At 37.3% G+C, this 26,096-nt stretch overlaps 1 protein-coding gene across 8 annotated transcripts in view; it reads right to left on the bottom strand.

Annotated features, from left to right (window-relative positions):
• Positions 1–4,440: 4,440 nt before the first annotated feature.
• The window catches only part of LOC109920333 (septin-9-like), a 745,967-nt gene continuing 724,311 nt past the window's right edge, over positions 4,441–26,096 (bottom strand). For all 8 annotated transcript variants that reach the window (XM_048610641.1, XM_048610642.1, XM_048610637.1 and 5 more), the window contains 4 exons: positions 25,371–25,466; positions 20,777–20,873; positions 6,532–6,583; positions 4,441–5,534 (listed from right to left, as the gene is read on the bottom strand). In XM_048610641.1, coding sequence (XP_048466598.1) covers positions 5,405–5,534; positions 6,532–6,583; positions 20,777–20,873; positions 25,371–25,466 — 375 coding nt within the window. In that variant the 3' untranslated portion in view covers positions 4,441–5,404. The remainder of the gene's footprint in view (positions 5,535–6,531; positions 6,584–20,776; positions 20,874–25,370; positions 25,467–26,096) is intronic.

A 26,096-nucleotide genomic window follows, 5' to 3' on the forward strand; every position in this document is an offset into this window, starting at 1 on the left:
TTCCCTTCATCATTCTGGATCAGGTATCGTACAGCTAAGTTGCAGATCAGTGTTTCCTCTATGTTGCTATAATCAGTTAAAAATCACCTGTCAAATGCATGAGTACAATGATTCATTTCTGCTGGAAAGCAGGAGATTTAAAATAGTACAAACCAGTTTCACCAAAAAATACCAAAATGATCAATTTGGCCTGAGTAAGTGTTGCAAGAGTTTCGACCTTGAATAGTATAAAAGAAGGTTTGATCCCAAGTTCATGCAAGGTTAAAATCTGGTCTACACCTAAAGTTGAAGTCAGAGAGAGGAGATAGAGAGGAGCAAAGTCTCCTTTATCTTAATGCATATGGGCCATGATGGTTATCTCATCTGAGATACACTAATTTCAGCTCAGGGTAATGTTTTCTAAGAACTCAGTTCGAATGGGGAAAGTGTGTAGGATAAAAGGGAGGAAAGTAGTAGGCAGTTTTATTTATGGATAAACTGGTGAATCAGTATATCAAGGAAAGGTTCAGGGGAACAGATTCTCCTGTGATTTCAAAGTAACAAGACAGAAAAAAAGCCTATGTATTAGACCATTAGTAAGTCCCAAGTAAGGTTGCACAAAGGAGACCTTGCTCAGAATTGACAGTTTATAGCTGGATGATTTTCACAGCTAGAGGTCAATGAGAAAGATAGCAATGTTTACAAGCAATACCGAGTATGTCCTGCTGGATAAGGCGGCATGAGTTTGATGCCACAGGAAAGGAGGAAAGTAGGATGTCTGGAAATATTATGCTGCTCAGTCATGCGTTCTTCAAAATAAACCAGCATCTTGATATTACTCTGGCTTGATATTAGAATGTTTACCAGTTCTAGCCATTGGACGATTAAAGAAGTCACAAGGTCACATATGAAAGACATAAGTAAAAACTCCTACATCAAGAAGGAAAGCGTTTTGTTTCTCAGATTATACAACTCCACATATGTACTAGTGAACAATGCACATTAACAACAGAAAAATCAAAACCTGACAGAACTACAAAAATTGAAAAGAAATATAAGAGCTAGCTTTAAACCCAAATTTAAAAAAGGCTCATTTAGACTCATGTCAGTAATTAAAATAAATCACTGGTTTAAAGAAACTGGAACAAAATGGCAGCATATGTTTGGATAAAGAAAAGCAAATGTTAAGTGGAAACAAAATTATATTGTTCAGTAGCAATTCAGTGATATTTAACATTATCCTCTGTTCATGCTCCTTCAAAACCATATGAGATACCACTTCCAGGGATCTAAGAAATTATAAAAACTTATCGATGTCACAACCAGTGTCACTGAGTTATCGAGGAAATTTTGCTCTTTAAAATACCTAGTGGTGTCATGCGACAAGCAATGGAAGTAAATATCTTCTGAAGCAGCAATGGCAGCAGTGGAGCACAGACTGAGATATGGTAGAGCTATGTTCTATGAGGCTTCTATGAATGTGAAGAATTGTTTTGAAGGGGGTTGTGGCTCAATGCAATAAGTTCTGAGGCCTGATTGCTGACAGCAACAGGGACAGCAAATTGGTTAGGCATCTAATTTTTGTCTCTCATGTTTAAGGTTTGTATCATCTCTTCCTTTGTGCAAGTTATTCCCCAATGCCACTTCTACCCAATTTAACAACTTTTCCTACTTCTACCCTCCAATTTCACTTTGATCACAAATTAATGTGAGGCTTTAAAATGGGGTCAGTGGGTAAATACTTGGGAAGCTTTGTTCTAGTATTTCTATGCTACAGTAAGCTTGGCATTTCTGATATTATTTGAGCATCAATGATAATCCATTTATTTTTAAATGACTATTGAGCATTAAAATAACTGACTAACAAATGGAAGTTAGAGAAGTTTTATGCACAAAACTAAACACATTCTTTTTTAATGTCTGTGTCTGATCCTAAAAATATCCTTGTGGAAAGGCAGCTTTTAAAAGAATTAAAATAAAGATTTCCTTTATGGAAAGGTTTTACTCTATTTGTAGGACAAGTGATTTAGACAATATTTTGCAAAAGTTCTGATAGTTTTCAAGCTGACTGTGCAGGATGATTTGTTGTCCAAATTCTATCACTTTGCATGGAATCTAACCACATAGATAAATGAGGGCTGCATAAGAACTTCATAACATTCAACCAAAAATTGAATATTGTCCATATTGTTGGATTAGGTGCATGCAACCTGGAAGGCAAGTCATAAAATCTTGGATTTAAAACTGGATACTAAAATAATTAGAACAACCTTTAGGATTAGACTAACTTTTCCAGTAATTTGACCTTTATCCCACCACACTGAATTTCCACGCTTGCCCTTCACCCCCCTTATTCGCCAGAACATCTCCCATTCATTTAATTCTCATGACATGTAAAGAAATCACAGCATAACTGGCCCATCATACATCATGGTTTGAATCCATAATTTGCACTTTAGTTCTATTCTATGTAATAATAAAAAAATGAGTTGTAGTTTGTATCTGCTTGATCCATTTTCATAATAATAAATGGTTCCATTCTACCAGTGCTCCAGGTCATGTGACAATTCAGAAAGCAGACATCTGGAAATTACTTGCTGCCATCATTTGCCTAAAACAATGGCTCTCGAGATATTTGTAACCTCAGGAACAAAGTAGAAGCAATGTTCTGTCAAAGTTATCTTTCAGCAAGAGAAAAAAATAATTACGTTGAGGGACAAAATATTCAACAATTGCTTGAAAAGATTATTTAATCAGTGGATTTCAGCTAAAGGAACTATATTGTAATTTCTGATATGCACAAACGGCTGGGGGGTGGGTAGTTCCAACTATTGTAATTTCTGATGGTGGAGGGCAGCTTAATTTTTTTTCTGAAGTTAATTCATTTTCTCCTGTTTTTGGACTCTGTGTAAACAGCAAGTCTATTCAGCTGATCTAAATTAGAGACATAATTCAAGAATAAAAATTCCTTATAAGACTAAGATGAGGACTTTGATTTTGTTGCAGTAGGTCATTATCAAGAGGATCGGCCTCCCCAGAAGGTAGAAACGCTGGGTCACTGAATCTATTCAAGGCACATGTAGGTAAATTTTTGATAGACAAGGGAGCGAAGGGTTATGGGAAGCGTACAGGAAAGTGGCATTGAGACCAAATGCAGATTCAACCATAATGTTATTGAATGGCAGAGCAGACTCCCAGGGCCAAATGGCTTACTCCTGTTCCCAAGTCCGACATTACTATAAGATGAATCTTTAAACTGTGTATTCCATTAAAGTTCCTAATAATATTTCCTAAACAAATTGCTAATTTATTGGTATAGCTATCTTTCACATAAGCTTTCATTTTGATTAATTATGTGCCCTTGCCTGAGCACTTTTTACTGAGTATCAGAAACCTCAAAGAGAATGTTTTAAATCCCAGCAGTTTGGGCTGGCTTCAAACTCAAGTTATAATGAAAGCGCATGTTTCAGTAAAATAATGCTGACGCCTGTGTAATATAGATAAAAGCACTTTGAAATCTCAGCTTTCTCTCTGGCCCCACAGCAGCTAAACTTTGTGGGAAGTGGAACAGGATCAAATAGGCAGTGGCTTTCTGAAAGTTAACAGAGGCATGCAGAGGTAAAACAAAATGGGCTTTGTTCTGCACCTGACCATTACCTATCAAGTTCTTTGTACCAATAAAGGTTAAAAATAGAAAGTGATTACGTTTTCAGAAAATAAGAAATTGAAAGTTAAAAGTTTGAGATAGGGGCATTTTCAAATTCAGTGCAATGTTTGAAATTCTAGCAGTTTACACTTCAACAAACCTATGAATAGTTAATATACATTTACATTCTTTAGAAATCAAGATTTTTAAAATTTGAATGAAATCAATTAGAATCAGTCTTTTTATAGCCTGTTCAGCACTGATATAGGAAAAAAGCTTGCTTACTCACTGTTAGCAATCTAGTTTGATGTGATTTACCACTGCTCCAATATTCCTTAATCTTGCTTATTCATTGTTAAACAAAAACAGTTTGTACAGCAACTTTAATGCAATAAAACGTCTCAATATGCTTAACAGAAACATTGTTAAAAAAAGATCAACATATCAACATACCCTTGTCTGGATACCTGGATCATGAAGATATCTCTTTCATAAAAGTGACCATGAGGTATCAGATTGTTGATAGCTGATTCTTTACAGGAAGAACCTGATCATTACCGTGTCTGAAATCACTTGAGTTATCTCAAGCAATACAGATCGTAATGGTTCACGAAAGCAGTCAACTACCATCTTCTCAGGACAATCAGGGTTAGACAATAAATTTTAAATAAACTCTGAAGACTTTAAAATCAAATGAACAAAGAAATAGTCTTGACCCACCCGAACTAATTTATCATTTTTTTCTTCAATATGGCTGCATTGTAAAGGTAACACATAAATGATTAAGGCAATCAAAATAACAAAAGGCAGTTAAAAACATTAAATTTGCGACGTTTATTTTAGGAAATATATATCAAACACATTTTTATTTAATATAAAAAGTCTAAATTTGACAATGAATGTAAACCCCAAAAAATGCACATATAAATGTCATACAATGAAAGACAAAAGATAAGCTTCAATTTTCATTATAATTACAGTTTCAAAATACTGAGTGACTAACGTGACATTCCTTTTACACTTTGCTTCACGAAAACTAACTATCTTTTCAGTGAGCAATACATATTTTGGCAAAGAAGCAGTCTTTTACTCACTGTTGAACATTGTTTACATCATTAAAGAGTTTGTCTTTTTTTTACACCCTCACTACCAACTTATTTCACAAAATATAAAATGTTTCCATTATGTGTTGTCTTTCACCTCTCTAATTAAAGCCACCAAGGAACAAACAGATCTTTGGGATTATCTTGAATACCTCAGTTGGCCGTGTTTTGATATACTGAAACATGCTAGTAATATATTGGAAATAAATATAGTAATAACTGAGCCAATTACATTCTGTTCTTGTTGTCCTGTAGAACATATATTTAGTTTTAGCACTGCCATAGTATTGAAAGCAATTTTTAATCCACCAAAACATTCTGTTCACAAATTAACACAATTTTGTTTTAAGCTTCTCCCTGAACAATTTATTTTTAAATCACAAAAAAGCCTCATCCACAAAAATCAATTCCGTGGTTTTCTGCAAAACATTTCTCAACCCTTTTGGTGTCATGCAAGTCTGAAGGATAATCAATAAAAGCAAGACAATACAAAAATATGGCAAATGTGCACCAATTAATTTTATGATGTGTAATAGTCATTTTTGTGAACAGAATAACATAATGTGGAATAAATTATCTTAAGACAAGCAGTGCTGATACACTACCACAAACATTTTATCTAAATTATTAGCTGGTCAGGTAAGTTCAGCAGCCTGAAGGAAAAGCCATATACAGTTTACATGTTGCTGTTCATATTCTTTTCTGCTATTCCATTGGAAAACTCATTTCCCTCACTCAGCCGTTGAACTCTGTACGCTTCATAGTGAATGGAGCTGGTCACATCTTTGAGATTCTGCATGTGAGTCCTGAGGGATATTAAGTACAATGAGAATATGAAATGTAATATACTGAACCAATTTAAACTGTTCCATTCATTCATCAACACATTAGGCCAGAATCTGCTTTCGAAATAATGGTGATACTAATGGCACACGCTGTTATTTACGTGGAAATGGTGCAACAATTTCAGGCAAAGAGTAGTGTGCAGCTAAATTTGAATTATTCAAAGGATACATTTCCCCCAAATAATTTGTTTCACCACTACCTTTGCGATAATGGCACTTTCCTCTCTGAACATCAGCGACCTGAATTGAACTTCATGGTGAGTTTGCACAAACCAAAATCACATTAGCTGTTTATGGCTAAAAATTAGTGGCATCTTAATTGAATGTTCAACCTCTTTCACACTAGAAACTAGCTTTTACAAGCGTGGATGCTCATTCCTGCTATTTTCAAGGGGAATTTACAATGTCAATTCTTTTTCTTAATTTTCCTTTGTCTTATTTTTCCTCTCTCAATCTGATCTTCTTTGTTTTTATTTTTCTTGCACTTGCTTTGAGATTTAATTCACTCCCTTTAAATTCACTCTGCTGTACAATCATTCCATTGTTTATTTGCCAATTATTAAATGTTATTGTTAAGGAGATATCCTGGTGGCGGTCTTCAACACTTCTATTCTCAATGTCCCATTCTTCTCACATTGCCATCATCAGCTCCACTTCCAGCAACTTTATAAATTGACATTTTCTTGAACTGATGGGAGCAGGGATAACAAATTATGAGAATAGACAAGGCCAGAAGCTTGGAGATAGCAAAATAGGCCTATTATTTCAATTTAGATGCTCCACTTCATAGTAAAATTCATGGATAACAGTGTACATTGACACTTTAGGAACGAGACAAATTACTGTATGACTCTGAATTGCTTTTTAAAAACAAAATATATACATGGTATATCACACTAGCAACATTTACAAAAGGTAAAAGTTAGATTTCCATGCAGAAGACCCCTCCCCAACTGACCTTATCAGTAGATCACGCAAATAGGCAAATTCGCAGTGAGACATATTTTCCACTGTAAGAGATAAAAGATGTAGAATTTATTGTACTTTGTTTTAATGGTTATCCTTTATCAACCACTTTATAGTTCAAAACAGAATTTTGTTGTATGGTACAACTAATTTACATTCATATTATCTTCGTTCTTGAACAGGTCACCTCATTGCAGCTTGTAAATGCATGAGAGTATCATGCTGATAACAATGACAATTCAATAGAAACTTCAGTACACAAGTACTGAATGCATTATTTAACTGAAATTGCTCAAAGAGCGCGCTGTGTGTCAGCATAATGCTGCCTATATGTTTGTCTGTAAATGGATATCAGTGCACCATTCAAAAATATGACTTTCATCACAATCTAATTGAAGCTTTCAGGGTTACACTACCACAGATATTATTTCCGACCTCCAAGTTGGCAAAACATATATAGATAGATAGGGAGCTGAGTGTATCCAATGTGTGCCACCACAATAAATAGGTTATGTAATTATGATACTCATAAGCAAGAATACATCGCAAATCATCTTCAGTGTAGTCTTGTTCCAAAAGTCCTGAAATGTAAGTTGCAACATTTCTGCTTCAAGTAATGCTCATACCTGCTCTCCTGGAATGGAGAATTCAAATATCCTTTCCAGAACAAATGCACATTGGATACTGGGGTAAATATTTGAAGACTCTAATCAAATTCATAAAGTATTTATGCTTTTGTCATTTTTTGTGATATGACAATTAGTGAAAATAGTGAAAATCCACTAAAAATTTTGGAACTGTTGATGTAATGTTTTGTGCATTGAGAAAGGGATAAAACAAGATTAAAAGGCAATCTCAACGAGAGCAGGATCACTCTTGCTTTGCTAACATCAGCAGTGAAGGAGAATGAAAGAACATTTGAGAGACTGTGACAATATCAAACACTAGAGGCACTGTTATGTGTACCAGTGATTTTTGTTAATGGACGTAGTACAGTTTTTAAAAATGACATTTTTGTACCATCCTCTGAGCTTTTGTCATCCATCCTTACACCTCCTCCTGTGGTTCAGTGCCCATTTTTATCAAACAGCATAATTTACATTTTCTGTAAGCTACTAGATAAGCACAAATCATTCCATTTATCCACTGAAAAAGTAAAACAAAACTATAATCTTCCACACACTTTCATCTCAAATAGCCACAAGAGGGCAGAAGAAAATGCAGCATTATGACAGTAGATTCAACTGGAAAAAGAAGAGCTGGTTTTAGTAAGACAGCACTACCTCATTTCCAGGCATACAACTGCACAAAAGAGAATTGTGGTACAGTGTCAGTGTCCCTATCTCACGCTCAGCAGGTCCAGGTTCAAGTACCATCTGGCCCAGAGATCCATCCTACCATATCTGGGCGGGTTGGTTTAAAAATATATATAAATCAGGCAAAAAAAGTGCGTCTGATTATGTATCTGATTACATAGAAATTCTCGGCATCACATGTTGAATACAGAAATGGTTATTAGCTATTTAACAGACAAGTGGTTAGCCGCGCACACATTCAGAGGCATCTGACGAATAAGATAATTAAAACTTTACAAAACTTGCATTTACATGACCTCAGCATGTCCCAAAACATTTTACAGCCAACAAGTTGTCACTGTTGCATGTTGCAAAACTGTTCACTGTAACGTCTCATCAACAGCAAAGCAGCAAACGTACTGAAAAATCAGCTTTTTTAATACAGTTGGCAGAAATAATGAATGATAGTCAAGACTCTGGAACTATAATCCTGCTTTATCTAAGGATAATACATAAGAATTCCTATACACAGGGGTCTTTGACTTAATGTCCCAACTGAAGGCTGCATTGCAGTCTCAGCCTTCATAGTCATTCTAAGTATTTGCACTCAGCCAAATCCATTTTAAATAATGGGTGAATCTTATGGTATTTTAGTGTTATAGTTGCAGCCTAAGATGCTGTGAGTGGATCAGAGGTGTGCCACGAAGATTCTTAATAAGATGAGTTGGGCCATCAACAGGCATTTAATGAACATTAATTCCCCTTATCTGGTAACTCGCCACTGTTCCTAACCACATCAAATTGGGCTGCACTAGACTTCTCATCGGATTCTATCACAGATCTCACAGTAGCCCACATCACAAAAGCCCCTATAAGATTCTGCCCCATATTTCCATTATGGGAAAATATGCGTTATTTGCCTAACACGGAAAACAATTCAAAGCGTACAACTTTATGGAACATCCTGTGAAATGTCTATCCTTTACAGTTTGTCACTAACTGTACTGATAGCTGCCACTGGATTTGTTCATCATGCAGATCATGCTGCACAGAAACTAATAAACAGGCTCCTCTTTCCCTACACAAAGAGCTGGGACAGAAGTCGCTCTGAGATAACAGATCAGGAGAATCACTCTTCCTTTTCTTGTAACCAGAAATGTAAAATGCAACAAACTTCAGACAAAAAAAAAGTTTTGCTTTTGGGCAATAATTTAAAATTGCACATTTCTTTTCTTGCTATCATTAATTTAATAAACCTAACTAACCCAACCGTATGCAAATGAAAAGATATTAGCAATGTATTTCAGAATTATTACGATCAAAACCTGTCAAGCAACTTGTTAATGTAGGAATGGACTTCCAGCTGGAATTTCCATTTGGCTGTGCTGGTTTTGCCTCTGCAAAATTCTCCCTAAAGTAGCATTTAAAACAAAAAGCATTTCTGACTGCAAAGTGTATCCAAAACAATCTGATTTTCTGCCATCTACCATGCGGATTTAAAAACTTAAGACAGCCCACAAAATCAGCCACGTCCCCAGATCAAATCCATTATCATGCTAAATTTCAGTCAATTGCACCTGTTTGAGAAATCATAAAGGCACTAGTGTGCAATTCTTAAAATATTAATAAAAATGGAGTTTACCATGGAACAGACTATTTTACACCAATGAGATCAGTAAATGGTCCTTTACAGTATTTCAAAGTCAGTGATTTGAAATTGGGTACAGGTTAAATATAGCTATCATTCTTTACGATGAATCTAATTTTATCTGTTTCAATAGAACCACACACCAAATACATACATGATTTTTTAATACAAATTTGAAAAAATTTAAAATACTCTGCAATTAGAACTGGACATTTTGTTTGCAAACTGGAAACGAATTCAAACAGAAACTTGAGCAAAATATCAAACTTGATAAACCAGTGCAATTTTTAAATACAACATTCTGCCACAATACCAAATACAATCAGAGTAGAATGTGCATCATACCTCTTTAAAAGTATAGTGGAAAATAATAATTCTGTGAATTCATTTTGTACTTGATTTTCCCTGCATTTAAGATATTCTCTTTTAATCTGATGTTGGACGTCCACTTTATTTTAACAAAGGGAAGCATTGTCCAGGACAAGGGTTTTGATGAGAAAGGTGGTACTAATCTTCTTTTTATTCCTTTTGGTTGCAAACTAGAATGTGAAACAGGAAGCAATTTTCCTCCACAGTATTAGGTTCTGCCATATAGGGCACATCATGCATGATGAGTAGTGTCTAAGGACTGGCACCTCAGAGTCACAAGGTTGTGCTTCAGATCCCACAGCTAAGTCTTTAATCACAAAAATCTAAACCGACCCTTCCAAAAAACACTAACTTTAGGTGCCAATGAAAATGATACATTACAATATTTACTTCAGCTTCTGTTGCCTTACTTGATACTCTGATCAACTGCTGCACCATAAAAGGAAAAATATTTTAAACTCAAACATTTTCATGTAACAGCAGAAAGCAGATCATGAATAGCTTCCAGACATCAGCATGACTGATATTTAGAATCTAAGTTTAACCAGTTGATTCATTGCAATTTTGATAGTTCAGTTGGAGTTTTATCCTTTAACAACTATCAAAAGGTCTTAAAAGAGGAACATAGCTACATCTGAATTAGTAAGATGAGGCATTAAGTTAAAGCCTAATTGCCAGATCAGCTGGATACAGAAGTTGCTATGGTTATACAGTTTTACACAGGTACTATACAAGGAAGTCCCATGGTCCTGAAAGATAATTTAAAATGCAAGTATTTTTCTGTGTAAACTATTCTATTCAAACAGTTTCCTGATCAAACATACATCTTCAAACAACACTCAAGACCGGGTTATTTGTTTTTTATTATAGTTCCTTGCAATACATAATTTGGCTTCTGCTTTTCTTTCATTCAAGCGTATTCATTGTTGCAATGTAACAAAGTATTAATTGCCTGTGAATTGGTGTGAAAAGCGCGATATAAACATTGGCCAGTCTTTTCTTCTCTATGATTTTCACCTGTTCTACCATGAACAACCCGATTGTAGGCAAATAAAACAGAATAGTTTGATTTAATTGTGCGCCACCCTGAAGTGTGATAAGTTGTTGGTTGGAAATGCCCAAAGTTTGGGTGGAAGCCCGATGAATAAATAATAGCATTCCAGGTACCAGACAGCAGCAGAGCTGGGGCTTAAATTGTATTTAAGGCTGATTTAGATGGATTCTTGATCAATAAGGGAGTCTTAGATTATAGCAGAGACAGCAAAAAGTTAGCTCACAATCAGATGAGTGACGATTTTATCAAATGGCAGAGCACATTCAAGAGGCTAAATGACCCACTCCCATTCCTAATTCAGATGTACCTATGTTCTTCTGCTAAGGCATTTTGATGATGGTAGTTAAGATGGAAAAACTCTGACTAAACTATCAACATTTGCAATGAATCAATTGGTTAAACTCAGATTCCAAATATCAATCAGGATGAAGTTTGCAAACTGTCCATCTGCTGTTACAAGGAAATTTTTAGAAGTTATTTTTGCCTATACGGTTTAGTAGTGGATGTGTCAATTAAGGAAACAGACGCTGAAGAATACAAAGTAAATATTATAATGAATCATTTTCAAATTTCATCTCTTCTTTCTTTACCAGTAACTGTGCAGGAAATTGGAAAAATAAACAGTGGCTTGATGTGTAATTAAAAACTGGGAAGGAGTAATTTGATTTTACATATTATTTGGGAATAAATATTGAAATACTACCAACTTTAAAGAGGTAGAGAATGTGGAAAAGATAACAAATAAACTTGAAATACTGCAATAAAATTTTAGCTAGACGTACAGTGTTTGTGACATTTGCAGAACACAGAAAATGAATAAATATAGAACATCAAAATATTAAGTTGACAAATTTGCAGAATTATTAATAATGTTAAAATAATTTGTAGAGTAACAGATAATCCTGGCTGTAAGAATTGGCTTGCAAATAAAGGCATCTGACTGAAGGAGGGCAGCCTAAAAACTAAAAAAATGCGTGTAGCAGAGAAATGGAATCACCCAGGCAATAAGAACGAAAAGGGATTAAGAAGCTGTCAAATGCGAAATCAGAAATGATAACCTTCAAGGCAAAAAGGTAGCAAAAGCAGAGCGCGATTTGACTAGATGCCCTTGGCAGTGCTTCCATTCTGGAAGTACATTACAAAACAATCCATATGATATATAAGCACATCAACAGCAGTATCACTTCAACGGGTGACTTAATGATATGCAGCATGGCAAAAAGAGCATAGGTGGTGGATAGAAAACAGAAACCTCTAGAAGAGTCTAACAAACTTAAAGAAAACGGTGTTTGGAGTCCTAACTGGACATCTCTGGTGAAGACAATGAGCTGACATATAAAGATATCATCTAGGGTCCTCGGGGCAAAGAAATCTGTTCAGCTTGGTCAGTTATTTCTGCGAAGTTCTTCAAGAACAAAGAACATATATGAGAAAACTGTTAATACCACTAATTGAAGTTGCAGTACTAGTCAACATGGAAAACTGGGAAAAAGTAGCGATAATGGAAGAACAGGCTCTAAAATTCTACAATACAAAGACAGTAATAATGCAATTAATCAGCAGAACCATTGCATGCAGGATTATGCGCTGAATTGCAAAAAAATTAGGATCTGTGGCAACATAATACTTGTGTTATCAGGCTCAGTGCTTGATGTGGGGACCAAATATATGCAGCTGGAGGAGTTTCTTACAAGGACTGCCTTTGGCTCTGAAGGGGTTAGATTGGTTTGTGTACAGGTGTACCATTAAAACAATTAAAAGTTTCTACTTTATTTTTAAAATCCTTAAATCGAGTTCCCTTGCTATTGCAAATAATAGTGATCAAGGGTAAGGCCTAAAGGAGTTCTGTATATCTGGACATTTTACATATATCACTACTACACTATTAAGTAATGCAAAGTAGGAAGCACACCTAGAAAAAATATTGTTGGGAATCGGAAATGTTTCTGAATATATACAGATTAAGTGGAATTAACAGTATTGCATTGAAAAGTGTACAAAGGCTGCAAAACACAGAATGTTACATGAAACAGAGAATCAAAAGAAAACAGGCATAACCAAATGTGTACTGACAGAAAAAAAAAAATCAGAATTAGCAAATTCTTTAGCCTACTCAAAATATTGGTCCAAATTTGTTGAAGAACAGCATCCAAATAGTGCATCATCCTCACTGTCGTGAGCACGCAATACTCAGTGAACTGCATTTGCCATCAGTTGGATTGACAGCAGTTCAGAAATTCAGTCCTGTATAGGGTGTATTCCGTGATTGAATGACTAGTTCTGAAACTCCCTGAATATTAGGCTCAGGCATCACTACAATGGAACCAATGTGGCATTAGAGCCTGCTGACAAAGAGTTAGAACAGAGAAAGAAGAAATCGCCTTTTAATCTCCAGCCAGTGCTGATCTCATTCTCGAACGGATACCAAACTCCGTATGTTTACCTTTGCCTATATCCTTTCACATCTTTTGGCTAACAAAAATCTCTCGGCTTTAGGTTTGAAATTAACAACTGATTAGAATCCAATTGCAGTGCCTAGTCTGCACTACCAGAACAAGGCATGTGAGCAACCATTAGAGGAAATCAATGGAAATTAAATGTCCTTTTGTAGATGCAAAAACTGTACCTCATCTGACAGCATAAGGGAGGAAATATAAGGCCAAGTCCATCAGTAGATTAGATTTCTGGATTAAGATCTGATGTTGGAGATATTCAAAAAAGTTGATAGAGAACTGTTACAAATTTCATGATACAAATGTATACAGTTAAGTGTCAGGATTTGGTGTTGCAAAATAGTTATGCTTCATTGCAACGGTATGAAGTGTACAAAAGAAAGAACAAGGGACAAGTGGAGTGCGAAATAAATTAGTTCACTGTTGAAACTTTATTGGTGCTCTTCAAATCTCACAAAGTGTTGTATCACTATTGCAGTTAAGTGAACACTTAGATTCAGAATGGTGAGGTCAGGTAGTATACAGGATGGGGTTTACAATCACATACAGCAAGTTACCACTTCATCACTAGAGACAGGGTTTAGAATTGCAAGAAGGCAGAACAAAGTCACCAATTTTACCTCAATTGCTGAGAAGTTTTAGTGTTAGACATTAGCTTGTTGATTGCTGCTGTACTCTGTGGACCCAAGTGATTGGAAACCGAAATGGCCTTATTTCCCTTTTCATCACAGTTTGACAGAGCTCCAAATTAATGTGAAAAGTGAATGTTTGTAGCATAGTGTGAGGGAAACTATTTCATAGAGTATTGCGATTATATAATATCTTCTCACCTCATGGAATATATAGTTCTTCTTGGACCATCATTAAACAAAGCAGAAATGTAAAAATAATTACTTAGTATTCTGTGTGCTTAAAAAAACCCCTTGATACAATGCACATTGTTTATAGAATTCTCTTGAAAAGAATCCTGCACCAAACGTTCTACAACTTTCATACAGCATATAGTTGTTTGACTATTTTTCTTCCTTTATATCAGACCTACATTTGAATTTTTTTTTCTCAAACCATTCTTTAAAACACTTATTAAAATGCTCCTGTAAAGTTGAAGAAAACACCTATGGGTGTCGGTTCTGGGACCTCTTTTGTTTGTCATTTTTATAAATGATTTGGATGACAGTATAGATGGCATGGTTAATAAATTTGTGGGCAACACCAAAATTCGTGGCATAGTAGACAGTGAAGGAGGTTTTCTCAGTTTACAGAAGAATCTTGACCAAATGGTTCATTGGGCTGAAAAATGGCAGATGGCGTTCAATCTGGATAAATGCATTTTGGTACAACAAAGATTAGGGTTTATATAAATAACGGTAGGGCTTTGGGTAGTTTTGTAGAACAGAGGGACCCAGGGTTTCAGGTACATAATTCTTTGAAGTTTGTGTCACATATAGACAGGGTGGTTAAAAAGGTGTTTGCAACGCATGCCTTCATTGCTCAGTTGTTTCAGTACAGGAGTTGGGAAGTCATATTGAAGTTGTACAGGACATAGGTGAGACCTCTTCTGGAATACCGAGTCCAGTTCTAGGAAGGATATTGTTAAACTAGGGAGGATTCAGAAGACATTTACCAGGATGTTGCTGGGTATAGAAGGTTTCAGTTATAAAGAAAGGCTGGATAGACTGGGATGTTTTTCACTGGAGCAGAGGAGGTTGAACGGCAACCTGATAGAGGTTTATAAAATAATGAGGAGTGTAGATAGAGTTAATAATAATCGTCTTTTCCCAAGAATGGGGGATTTTTAAGACTAGGGGGTACATTTTTAAGGTGAGAGGAAAGAGATTTTAAAAAGACATGAGGGGCAATTTCTTTTTTTAAACACAGCAGGTGTTCGTGTATGGAATGAATTTCCTGAGGAAGTGGTAGATGTGGCTACAATTACAACATTTAAAAGACATTTGGATAAGTACATGAATAGGAAAGATTTGGAGGGATACGGGCCAGAAGCAGGCAGGTAGGATTAGTTTAGTTTGGGATTATGGTCAGCAAGGACTGGTTAGACCGAAGGGTCTGTTTCCATGTTGTATGACTGTATGAAGAAATATGTAGAAGACAGTATGACTGTTGATTTGGGTAACAGGAAGCAGAATTGAAAGTTTAGAAGAAATGTTGTTGCAGTGTAAGGATGACTACGACTTTCATTTTAACCAGTAGTGAATGAAACAAGTAATTTTTTGAATAGTGGAAAATGTAGTTAGAATTTATTAGTAAATAATGGGAAATTCAATTTCCTCTAATTAATCTCCGCAATAACAGTGTTATTTTGCAGATCAAAGAGGTTAGTATATGTATACTCACACCACACACAAAAAAATCTGAAGGTAATGTGAATTTTCATAAGTATCCTGGTTCACTAGTTTTAACAGACATCAAATCAATTCTAATGATATTGTGATATACTTTTGTATCAAAATATTTTTAATACATTGACTAAATAAAACACTAATTCGATTTGGCTGCACATTGTCATCACTGCATCTTCTACAATCCAGATGCACTGAAATAGTGGCCAACTGTCTGCAAAGCCTTGCCACAGGTGCAATTACTTTGAAATTATATGAAGCGAGCCACTGATAAATACTGATGTTAAAATACTGGCCAGAGTCCAGTCATATACTGTTCTAGTCAGTATCTTATTTTGAGTTCACACACAAGCTTCAACATCACTGCTTCTTACCTATATATATGTGTACAGACCCAGTCACTCAATTATTTCTTGATTAATATAAAACCATCACTGGTTCCCTAGTTCTATTTGGTCTTGGGCACTCCCACCAAAACCTACTAGATAATAACAGCCATTAACAAAACACTATGATAATCACCTACATACTCAAGTGGGTGGGGACGATACATTAGATAAAGCCATTTGGATGATGGGCCTCTGGCTACAGATTGAATGTGTGTAAATGCATTCCAATCATGTAAACCAGACAAACTGAATCCACTCACCCTGACTGCATTTTTGCCACTGGACAGTTGGAGAGAGGGTTGTGAGCTGAGCCAGCTAAGCCTCTGTGTTTAAGCAACTGTTTTTACTGTAAACCACACAACAGAAAATAGAAACAATGAAAAACTAAAATCATCTTTCTCTTTCTCCAATCAACTTGCAAGTTTCGAACCCTGTCTGCTGTTTAAAATATCTGTATCAACAGGCAAGAGCAAAGTATCAATCTACAGCTGTTGCCTGTAGATGCAGAGATAAATTGACTGTCAATGCCTTCAGTTTAATACCAAACCCAGAAGACCACAGAGTTCAGCCTAAAGGCCAGCCAAGTTGGCAGCCTTTCAAGATCCATGTACCTATGTGTGCATGTGTGAAACTTGAGTGTTCACACGAGAAGTTAGAAGATTTTCAAAAACTTATGTACAATAAATATCATTCAATACAATACAATACAGCACAGGAACAGACCCTTCAGCCCACTAATCCTGCACTGATTCCTACTCCTTATTTAGATCTGCTACTTATTGCCCATATGCGGTTTCTTTCCCTCTGTTCACCTCCCATTCATGAGTCTATCAAGATACATCTTAAACCTTGCTAATGTGCCTGTTTTCCACCACCTCCACTGGCAATGCATTCCAGGCATCCACCACCCTCTGTGTTAAAAATTTTCCCCACTCTTCTCCCTTAACCTTACCCCTGCTCAGCTTGAACCTATGCCCCTTGTAGTTGACCTTTCCACCCTGGGGAAAAAGCCTCTGACTATCCACCCTATTTAAACCTTTCATAATTTTGTAGACCTCTATTAGATCACCCCTTAGCCTCCATCTTTCCAGTGAAAACAATTGGAGTTTATCCAACTTCTCCTCATAACTAAAACCCTCCAGATCAGGCAACACCCTGGTAAACCTGGTGTAGAGCTGGATGAACACAGCAGGCCAAGCGGCATCTGAAAATTTTCTGAAGAAGGGTCTAGGCCCGAAACATCAGCCTTCCTGCTCCTCTGATGCCGCTTGGCCTGCTGTGTTCATCCAGCTGTACACCTTGTTATCTCAGATTCTCCAGCATCTGCAGTTCCTACTAACCCTGGTAAACCTTCCCCGGACCCTCTCCAAAGCATCCATGTCCTTCTGGTAGTGTGGCCACCAGAGCTGCATGCAATATTCCAAATGTGGCCTAAGGGTTCTGCCATTTATTGTATAATTTGCACCTGAATTTGATCTTCGAAAGTGCATCACCTCACGTTTGTCTGGGTTAAAAGCCGTCTGCCATTTTTCTGCCCAAATCTGCAATCCATCTACATCCTGCTGCATCCTTTGACTAGCCTCCTCACTATCTCCAACTCTGTCAATTTTGGTCTCATCTCTTTTTATTCAAACTGCTCAAGGATACCAGATTTCTGTGCGTGTCTTTAACAGTCACAGCACATAAGCAATTAAACATTAATTGAATTGAACAAACATTTTGTTTACTTACAAACCTGTTCGTCTTAGAAGAAACAGAACAAAAAGGGAAGCCATGCTACCCCTCCTCACTTTGTTGTAACACTCACCTACTCTGGCTCCCAAAGAAACAACGCCTTGATTTTAAAATTCTCATACTTGTTTTCAAATCTCTCATGGTTGTGTCCCTTCCCAGCTCTGTTACTCCTCCAGTCTTTCAAACCTTCATGACATGTGCACCCTTCCATTCGTGTTCCTTTCTGATTTTACGCATTCTACCATTGATGGAAGTGCCTTCAAAAGCTCGAAGGTCCAGGTTTCCTTCCTAATCCTCTACATTTCCCAATCTTCCTTTAAAACACACCCAGAACCTTTATTTTGGACTCAATCTGCCCTAACTGTCTCTCAATTTCAGATTTTGTTTGATAACATTCCTGTTAAGTGCCTTGGGACATGTTGCTACCTTAAAGGTACCATACAAATGCAAATTGCTGCTGCATTTGTCAAGATTCATCACAATGGAATCTAGACTAGTGTGCACATTGATAAGGAAGGACATTACAAAACAGTAAAGGAAATCAATACAAAGAATATCTGAGTTAATCAGTAACATTTCAAAACCATGCTGCTCTGGGATGGACCAACAGGGAGAGTGGTTAAAAGGATCTGGACAAACATCATGGTAACATACCAAACTAGAAACCAGCTTTTCCTTTTAAATTAGGAGAAGAAATTCCATTATTTGAATTTCAGCCCATTTAGCTTGAACGGAGGACAAAGGAGTCTAATTTTGCGAAAGATGACATTTACAATCATTCTCACAGCAGTTTTTTCTTTCAGGAAACCATAAGAGAGAATCAATTTTTTTAAGCTGTGGATGTGGTTAGAAGAACTAACTGTAAATAATGCAGTTTGCTTGGAGAGAAATAACAAGCACATTTGTATTCTAAATTCTGTACAGCTTTCCTGTATAAAAGAATAGTCAGATCAACGTATACAACTCACAAAATTAATACATTTAAACAGTGGTTAGCACTGCTGCCTCACAGCGCCAGGGGCCCGGGTTCAATTCCGACCTCAGGCAACTGTCTGTGCAACCTCCACACATTCTCCGTGTCTGCATGGGTTTCCTCCCACAGTCCAAAGATGTGCAGGCCAGGTGGATTGGCCATGCTAAACTGCCCATTGTGTTCAGAGAGGTGTAGATCAGGTGGGTTATAGGGGGATGATTCTGGGTGGGATGCTCTGAAGGTCAGTGTGGACTTGTTGGGCCAAAGGGCCTGTTTCCACACTGTAGGGATACTCAAACATTTTGTTGCCAGAACTAATAAAGAGGTAGCTATTCAATAATTGCAGAAGTGTGACTTGCAGCAAGTAGCTAAGTATTACATTTTGACTTGTTATTGGAAACTAGTGTTTAACCTGTATGAGGAGTAAACAGCATGCAGTAAAGATGTATGTAGGACAATCATCTCTAGGTTGGTAGCTTAACATTACCAAGTGTAGGGAGGAAAGAAAAAGATAGCCTTCAGTAGACAGTGAACAGGTGAATATTCAGCCGGCAGGACTAAGAAATCAAGGAAATGCTTGAGGGTTTAAAGCCCTCTATAACAGATCAATTAATTTATACCTACGATGTGCATAGGGATAGCAACTGGAGGTGTCAAGTCACAAACAATATCACAATACTATGGAGCAAATTTTGAAAGTAGAATACATAATGAAATTTACCATTCACAGAAAATTGAACTTAAAATAAATCTTTCAGTGAAGAGATCATCAGGAGCTGACAATTTACATCCTAGTATCCTGTGGAAATTCCAGAAAAATAATGGTGACTCGTGATAATTTCTAATTTTCTTTGGGGGAAAGAAGTTGGATCAGAGAACTGGAGAAAGGCAAATAGGGCAAAAGTAATTATAGGTTAGTTTGTCTTCTTTTAATAGTTAGAAATGTCAGTAAAAACAATGCTACATATCATGAAATGGAATTTGATTCCACTATAGGGATATAGTAGTGGGAGAGCTTAGAAGCTTCTTCAATTGGAAACACTTAGTGAATCATGTTCAATCTAACAGGGCTGGTATTAAGTAGACTACATGAATATTCTCAACTCAGGATTTGAGGAAATCACATTGGAACTTGATGCTGAGAACAACTTGTGTGCAAAGCAAATTGTGACAAGAATTAGTCAAGAGAAGTTACGTAGGTTAGCAGAGAGTGTAAAACAAGCTGAAAGGTGGACGATGCAGTTTGATATTAAGAATTGAGGTGAATTATTCACTTATTCAAGAATGTAACACAACTTAGCAAAATGTTAAGCAGGCAAAACTATTAGGATATTAAAGTGATCTTTGCAAAATAAGATAAAGCAGGAAGCAAAAGATTACCTTGAAGTTAGGGCCATGGAATTGAAGGCAAATTGGTAGTCTGAAACTTATCATAAAGCCTAATTTGGACCACAGCTAAAGTATTGAGTATATTATAAAAGGGATTACGAAAGTAAAAGAAAAAAAGAGACAGATTTACTAGAATATTACCAGATCAATAGGTTACAATTGCATTAACAAAAGGAGACACAAGTTAGATTTAGGTTTTTTTCAGAACCACCAATAAAGGAAATGATAAGTGGTTTGTTGGAGCTCTTACACCTATCAAAATGTAGATAATTTAAGATAATCACAAGAACAGGGAAGGTTATAAAATAAAATATCTTTTTCTAAGATATGGTCAGCATTCAGAATACATCACCACAAATTTATTGAATCAGAATGCATAAATTACTTAAAAAGGGATCTAGATTGTTGCTTAAAATCATGGAATATTAAAAGACATGCAGATAACTTAATCCCTTGTATGGAGAAACAAAAACTGGCGCAGAGTTGATGGCTTTGATTGACCATTTCTATATTGTAACATTTTATAACTTAATTCTGCAATTAGAGTTTAATGATTAAAGTTATTATTTTAATTACCTTCAATTGTTCCCCACTTGGTTTTTCGCCCAAGGATTCTCCTTCCATTTACCTGATACTCGAGGTTACTTCCAACCACTGCAAAAGGCACCATTTCCTAAACAGCAGGGAAACAAAAAATGAATCATGTCATGTTGGACATGGCTTCTGAGTAAATGAAGGGTCTAGACCCGAAATGTCAGCTTTCCTGCTCCTCTGATGCTGCTTGGCCTGCTGTGTTCATCCAGCTCTACACCTTGTTGTCTCTGCTTCTGAGTAAATGTTAGCTTGTTTTTTTATTAATACGGCTCGAGTCCTCAAATATCTACAACGATATGCCAAATTTTGCCTCCTCACTGATCCCCTTTTTTTGTCTCTATTTGTTTCCAACTTAAATGTGGAGATTGTTTTTTAAAAATTGAGCAATTACAATTTTTGCATGAATCATCATCAGCTAAGTCTCACACCACAGATTTCACAGCCACAGCGTCAATCTGGTGGAAACAGGGGCAACTAAATAAAAATCAAGTTGCGCAGGAAAGATGCCTGCTCAAATCATCCTCAACTACTTTCAGCAAGCAATCCTTCAATTGGCACTAGGTTCCCCAGTTACATGGTGGTTCAGGATACCTAAAGAAAGGGCTCAACAAATGTAGCAGTCCATCAAATTCTTGTCCCACAGCTACATTTCATAGCTAGACAGAATGAATGACAATCTATACCCCAGAGCCCTTCACACTCAAGTGCAATCCATACCCCGGTAAGCAAAAGAAAGGAACATAGGAGGCCAGAATTGTACAGAATAAGGAAAGGCCTCTGGATCTTCGAAAATTGCAAACCGTATCTAGGAGTCCCAATCCATACTCGTGACAAGGTAAAAGGACCAGGAGTGTGATTCACACAGACAAGAAACTCAAAAATCAGCAGGACCAGTTGACCTCAGTGCTAACTTTGACCAGATCCCATTTTGGCTGTTGCAACGTAGCAGTCAAATAAAAGATGGAGTAGATGTAAATGCCCTTTGTAGAAAGATAAGGTCCATTAGACCATAACAAAAAGGAGCTGAAGTTGGCCATTTGGTCCATCAAGTCTGCTCTGATATTCAATGAGATCATGGCTGATCTGATAATCCTCTACTCCACCTTCTTAGCTTTTCCCCATAACCCAATATTCCCTCACTGACTAAAAACCAGTCTATCTCAGGCTTAAATATTCTTATCAAGCCAGCCTTTACAAGGAAGAATTCCACAGATTAACTACCCTCAGATGAAATTCCTCATTATCTTAAATGGGCAACCTCTTTATTCCAAACTATGCCCTCTGTTCCTAAACTCTCCCACAAGGGGAAACAACCTCTCTGTATCTACCCTGTCAAACCCCTAAAAGTCTTGTATGTTTCAATAAGTTCTCCCTTCATTGTTCTAAATTCCAATGAGTATAAGTTCAACTTACTCAACGTCTCAAGAAAAACCCCCCATATTTGGAATCAACCTAATAGAACTTCTCTGGACTGCCTCTAATGCCAGTATATCTTTCCATATACAAAGGGACCAGAATGTTCAAAGTATTGAAGACATTGGGGATGTGATGGCCATGTGGTATTGTCAATGGTCCAGTGACCCAGGTGACGTTCTTGGGGACCAGGTTTCAAATCCCACCTCTGTCGACTTGAATTCAATAAATACTTGGGATTAAGAATCTAATGATGATAATGAATCCATTGTCAATTGTCGGAAAAACCAATCTGGTTCACTAATTTCCTTTAGAGAATGATACTGTCATCATCCTACATGTGATTCCAGACCCACAACAATATGGTTTATTCTTAACTGCCCTCTGGGCAAAAAAATGGTGGACTTAGCCAGCAATGCCCTCACCCCATGAATGAATAAAAGAAAACTTGTATGCTAGCTTTTTGTGATACAGGCATTAAGGCTCGCAAATCCCTCTGTGCTTCAGCTTTCTGCTGTCCTTCCCTATTTACATAATATTCAGCTCCTCTATGCTTCTTGCCAAAGTGCATAACCTGAGATTTTCCCACATTATATTCCATCAGCCAAGTACTTGCCCACTCACTTAACCAGACTATATTGCTCTGCAGAATCTGTCAGCCTCACCACTTGCCTTCCCACGTATTTTTATGTCTTCCACAAACTTGGCAATAATATATTCACTTGCCTCATCCAAATCATTCATATATATTGTTCACAAGGCAACTATGCCAATTTCCTCCCACAGTCCAAAGATGTGCAGTTTAGGTGGATTGGCCATGCTGAACTGCCCATAGTGTCCAGGGACGTGCAGGTTAGGTGAATTACCCATGGTTAATGCAGGGTTACAGGGATAGGGTAGATGGGTCTGGGCGGGATATTCTTTGGAGGGTCAGTTTGGACTTGATTGGCCGAATGGCCTGCTTCCACATTGTAGGGATTCTATAAAAAGATAAATTGGTTTTAATGGGAGAGTTGAAAGTATTTCTTTTCAGAATGAGTAACCGCTTAAGATTTAAAAGCTTTGAATGGATTTTATGAATGGCAGGTATTTGTTTATTTGTCAAGTTTGTAGCATTGAGTTGGTATTAGATAGTCAGAACTTGTTGAGAGGGATGCAGGATGGAGTTGAACCCATTGATCCTGGGAACAGAGCAAAGGTGGCATCACAGACTGGGCAAGCTGGCTAGAAAGGCCATGTCTATTCTCTGGGACTTAGTTCCAGTTGTTTTAGAAGTTGTTAGGCCCTCTGGCCCACAAAGCTCCCACTCTCTCACCAACACCCTATTCACCCCACTATGTAGTAACTCAGGTCTTTCATCCCTACCATGCCATCTCCATAGCCACCTACCCACAGTTCATGATGAATCAACTCCAGGAGCCATGGAGAGAATAAAAACACCAAAGCAAAAGTCATGTGATTTGGGTTGCTGTTTACTTGGTCCAGCAACTGGGAAATCTCAACTGAGATTTTGGATCGGATACTGTTTCAGTAGCATAAAATTGGGCCAGTGTTTAATGTGGTGTAAGAACGACTGCTATGTTTTTCAAATGTAACAAAGTAACCAGACTGTCACAAAATCTGGTCCAATTATCAGTAGTGACTATAAAGAAGAGTGACTATAGATTTCACTCAGATCAAAATGGATGCTATTCAGCTTGGAACTTAATATAAATGTGTTTATATTTTCAGTCTAACACTGCAGCACTTGGAACAAATTTTCAGCTCAACAGCAACACTGGATAATGATAAACTCAATGATAACACAGCTATAGTGTTAAATGTGTCACACCATATCAGACAAATATCTAAATGGTACCCAATTACGATTGATCATAGTGGCATATATGAGATCGGTCACCATAAAATTATTTTTATTCGGCTGTTTCTAAACAGCCGCACATGTTAATGTGGGGTGAATGTCAACTTGAGCATGATTTTGAAAACAAAACATGTGGTTCCGAGCATACAGTCAGGGAGTTGTAGGTTAATTGCAGACATACACTGTCCTCAGCTTTATTACTTGGGGCATAGGGTACCAGAGCAAGAAGATGATGTTGAAATTGTATAAGAAACTGGTTAGACCTCAACTGGAGCAATGTGTACAACTCTGAATGCTGCTTCATAGGAAAGATGTGAATGCACTGGAGAGAATGCAAAGGCAATTTAGAAGAACAATTCCAGCAATGAGAAACTTTGGTGATGAGGATATATTGAAGAACTTGGGACTGTTTTCCTTGGACAGGAGGTGGCTAAAGAGAGGTTTGATTGAGGTTTTCAAAATCATGAGTGGGCGGGAAATAGGAGGTGGGAAGAAGCTGTTCTTGGTCACGAAAATTAACAAGAATGAGAGGACATAGACTTAAAGTGACATGCAAAAGAAGCAAGGGTGAGGAATGGTATCAATGTGGACTTCACAAGCTTCAAAATCTCCCCTCCACCTACCGCATCCCAAAACCAGCCCAGCTCATCCCCGCCTCCCTAACCTGTCCTTCCTCCCACCTATCCCCTCCTCCGACCTCAAGCCCCATCCCCATCTCCTACCTACTAGCCTCATCCCGCCCCCTTGACCTGTCCGTCCTATCTCCTCCCTAACTCCCCACCTACACTCATCTTTACCAGCTCCATCCCCGCCTCTCTGACCTGTCTGTCTCCTCTCCACCTATCTTCTCCTCTATCCATCTTCTATCCGCCTCCCCCTCTCTCCCTATTTATTTCAGAACCCCCTTCCCCTCCCCCATTTCTGAAGAAGGGTCTAGGCCCGAAACGTCAGCCTTCCTGCTCCTCTGATGCTGCTTGGCCTGCTGTGTTCATCCAGCTCTACACCTTGTTATCTAACGGTGAGGAAAAGCTGTTTCACAGTGAGTAGCTAGGATATGGAGAAGACAGCCTGCAAAGATGGTGGATTCAGGTTCAATTGCGGCAGTCAAGATGGCATTTGACAGTTATTTGGACAGAAATAGTATGCAATGATCTGGGGGAAAAAGCAGGAGACTGGCACTAGGTAGTGAAGGATCATTTGAAAAGCTGGTGCAGGAACAATTGGCTGAATGGCCTCCTCTTGCACTTTAATAATTTTATGATTCTATGATATGCATTTGGACAAAAAACAAATTTGACTTACTCTAATTTTGTCATTGATTAGTTGATCCTCTGCATCTTCATCAAATTGTCTTTGAGGATACACATCAATGTCGTGCTTCTGAAGGTCATTTCTGATCTGTAAAAAAAACGAATGATGTGCTTCAAACAGTCAGTGTACAAATTACTTCCAAATCCTGGTGTCTGGTGTTTACATTTCAGGAAGTCCATTTTTATTTTGCTTAATGCTCAAATCATTTTCAATGCCAATTTTCAAATGGATTCTGCCGTTCTTGCTGCGTTATAAAGTTCAGATATTAGTCACAATTCTTGCTGTGTTCCTGTGGAAACATTAGTTCTAGAGTTGACATGGGCAGAACCTACTCACCCCTTCACTTAGCCATTTCCGTATTTCCTTTTGTCATGTTTTTAATGTCAGCATGTCACAATCTTTCCATTAGATACCCCCATGTCCTTACGCAGAATAAACTTTTATAAACTTGTTTTGCAGTAACTAAACTCTTCTGGTATTGGTGACATTGCGGAACACATTGTGGTATACTACAGAGTTGCTTAGCGGATATCAGTTCCAAAGTCTGCCTAGTTTTTATTCTATTTATTTCAAAATGGTTCTACATTAGTGGATATTCTATAGTGCTAAGTCTCTACTTAGGGCAGTGCGCACAATATAACATCAGATTTACTTGGAATAATATACAATACTAATATTTTGCTTTTAAAAAAAAACAGAATGATAGGTTTCCACAAG

Source organism: Rhincodon typus, chromosome 23 (genome assembly GCF_021869965.1).
Source record: "Rhincodon typus isolate 14 chromosome 23, sRhiTyp1.1, whole genome shotgun sequence".
In the NCBI taxonomy this organism is placed as follows: domain Eukaryota; kingdom Metazoa; phylum Chordata; class Chondrichthyes; order Orectolobiformes; family Rhincodontidae; genus Rhincodon; species Rhincodon typus.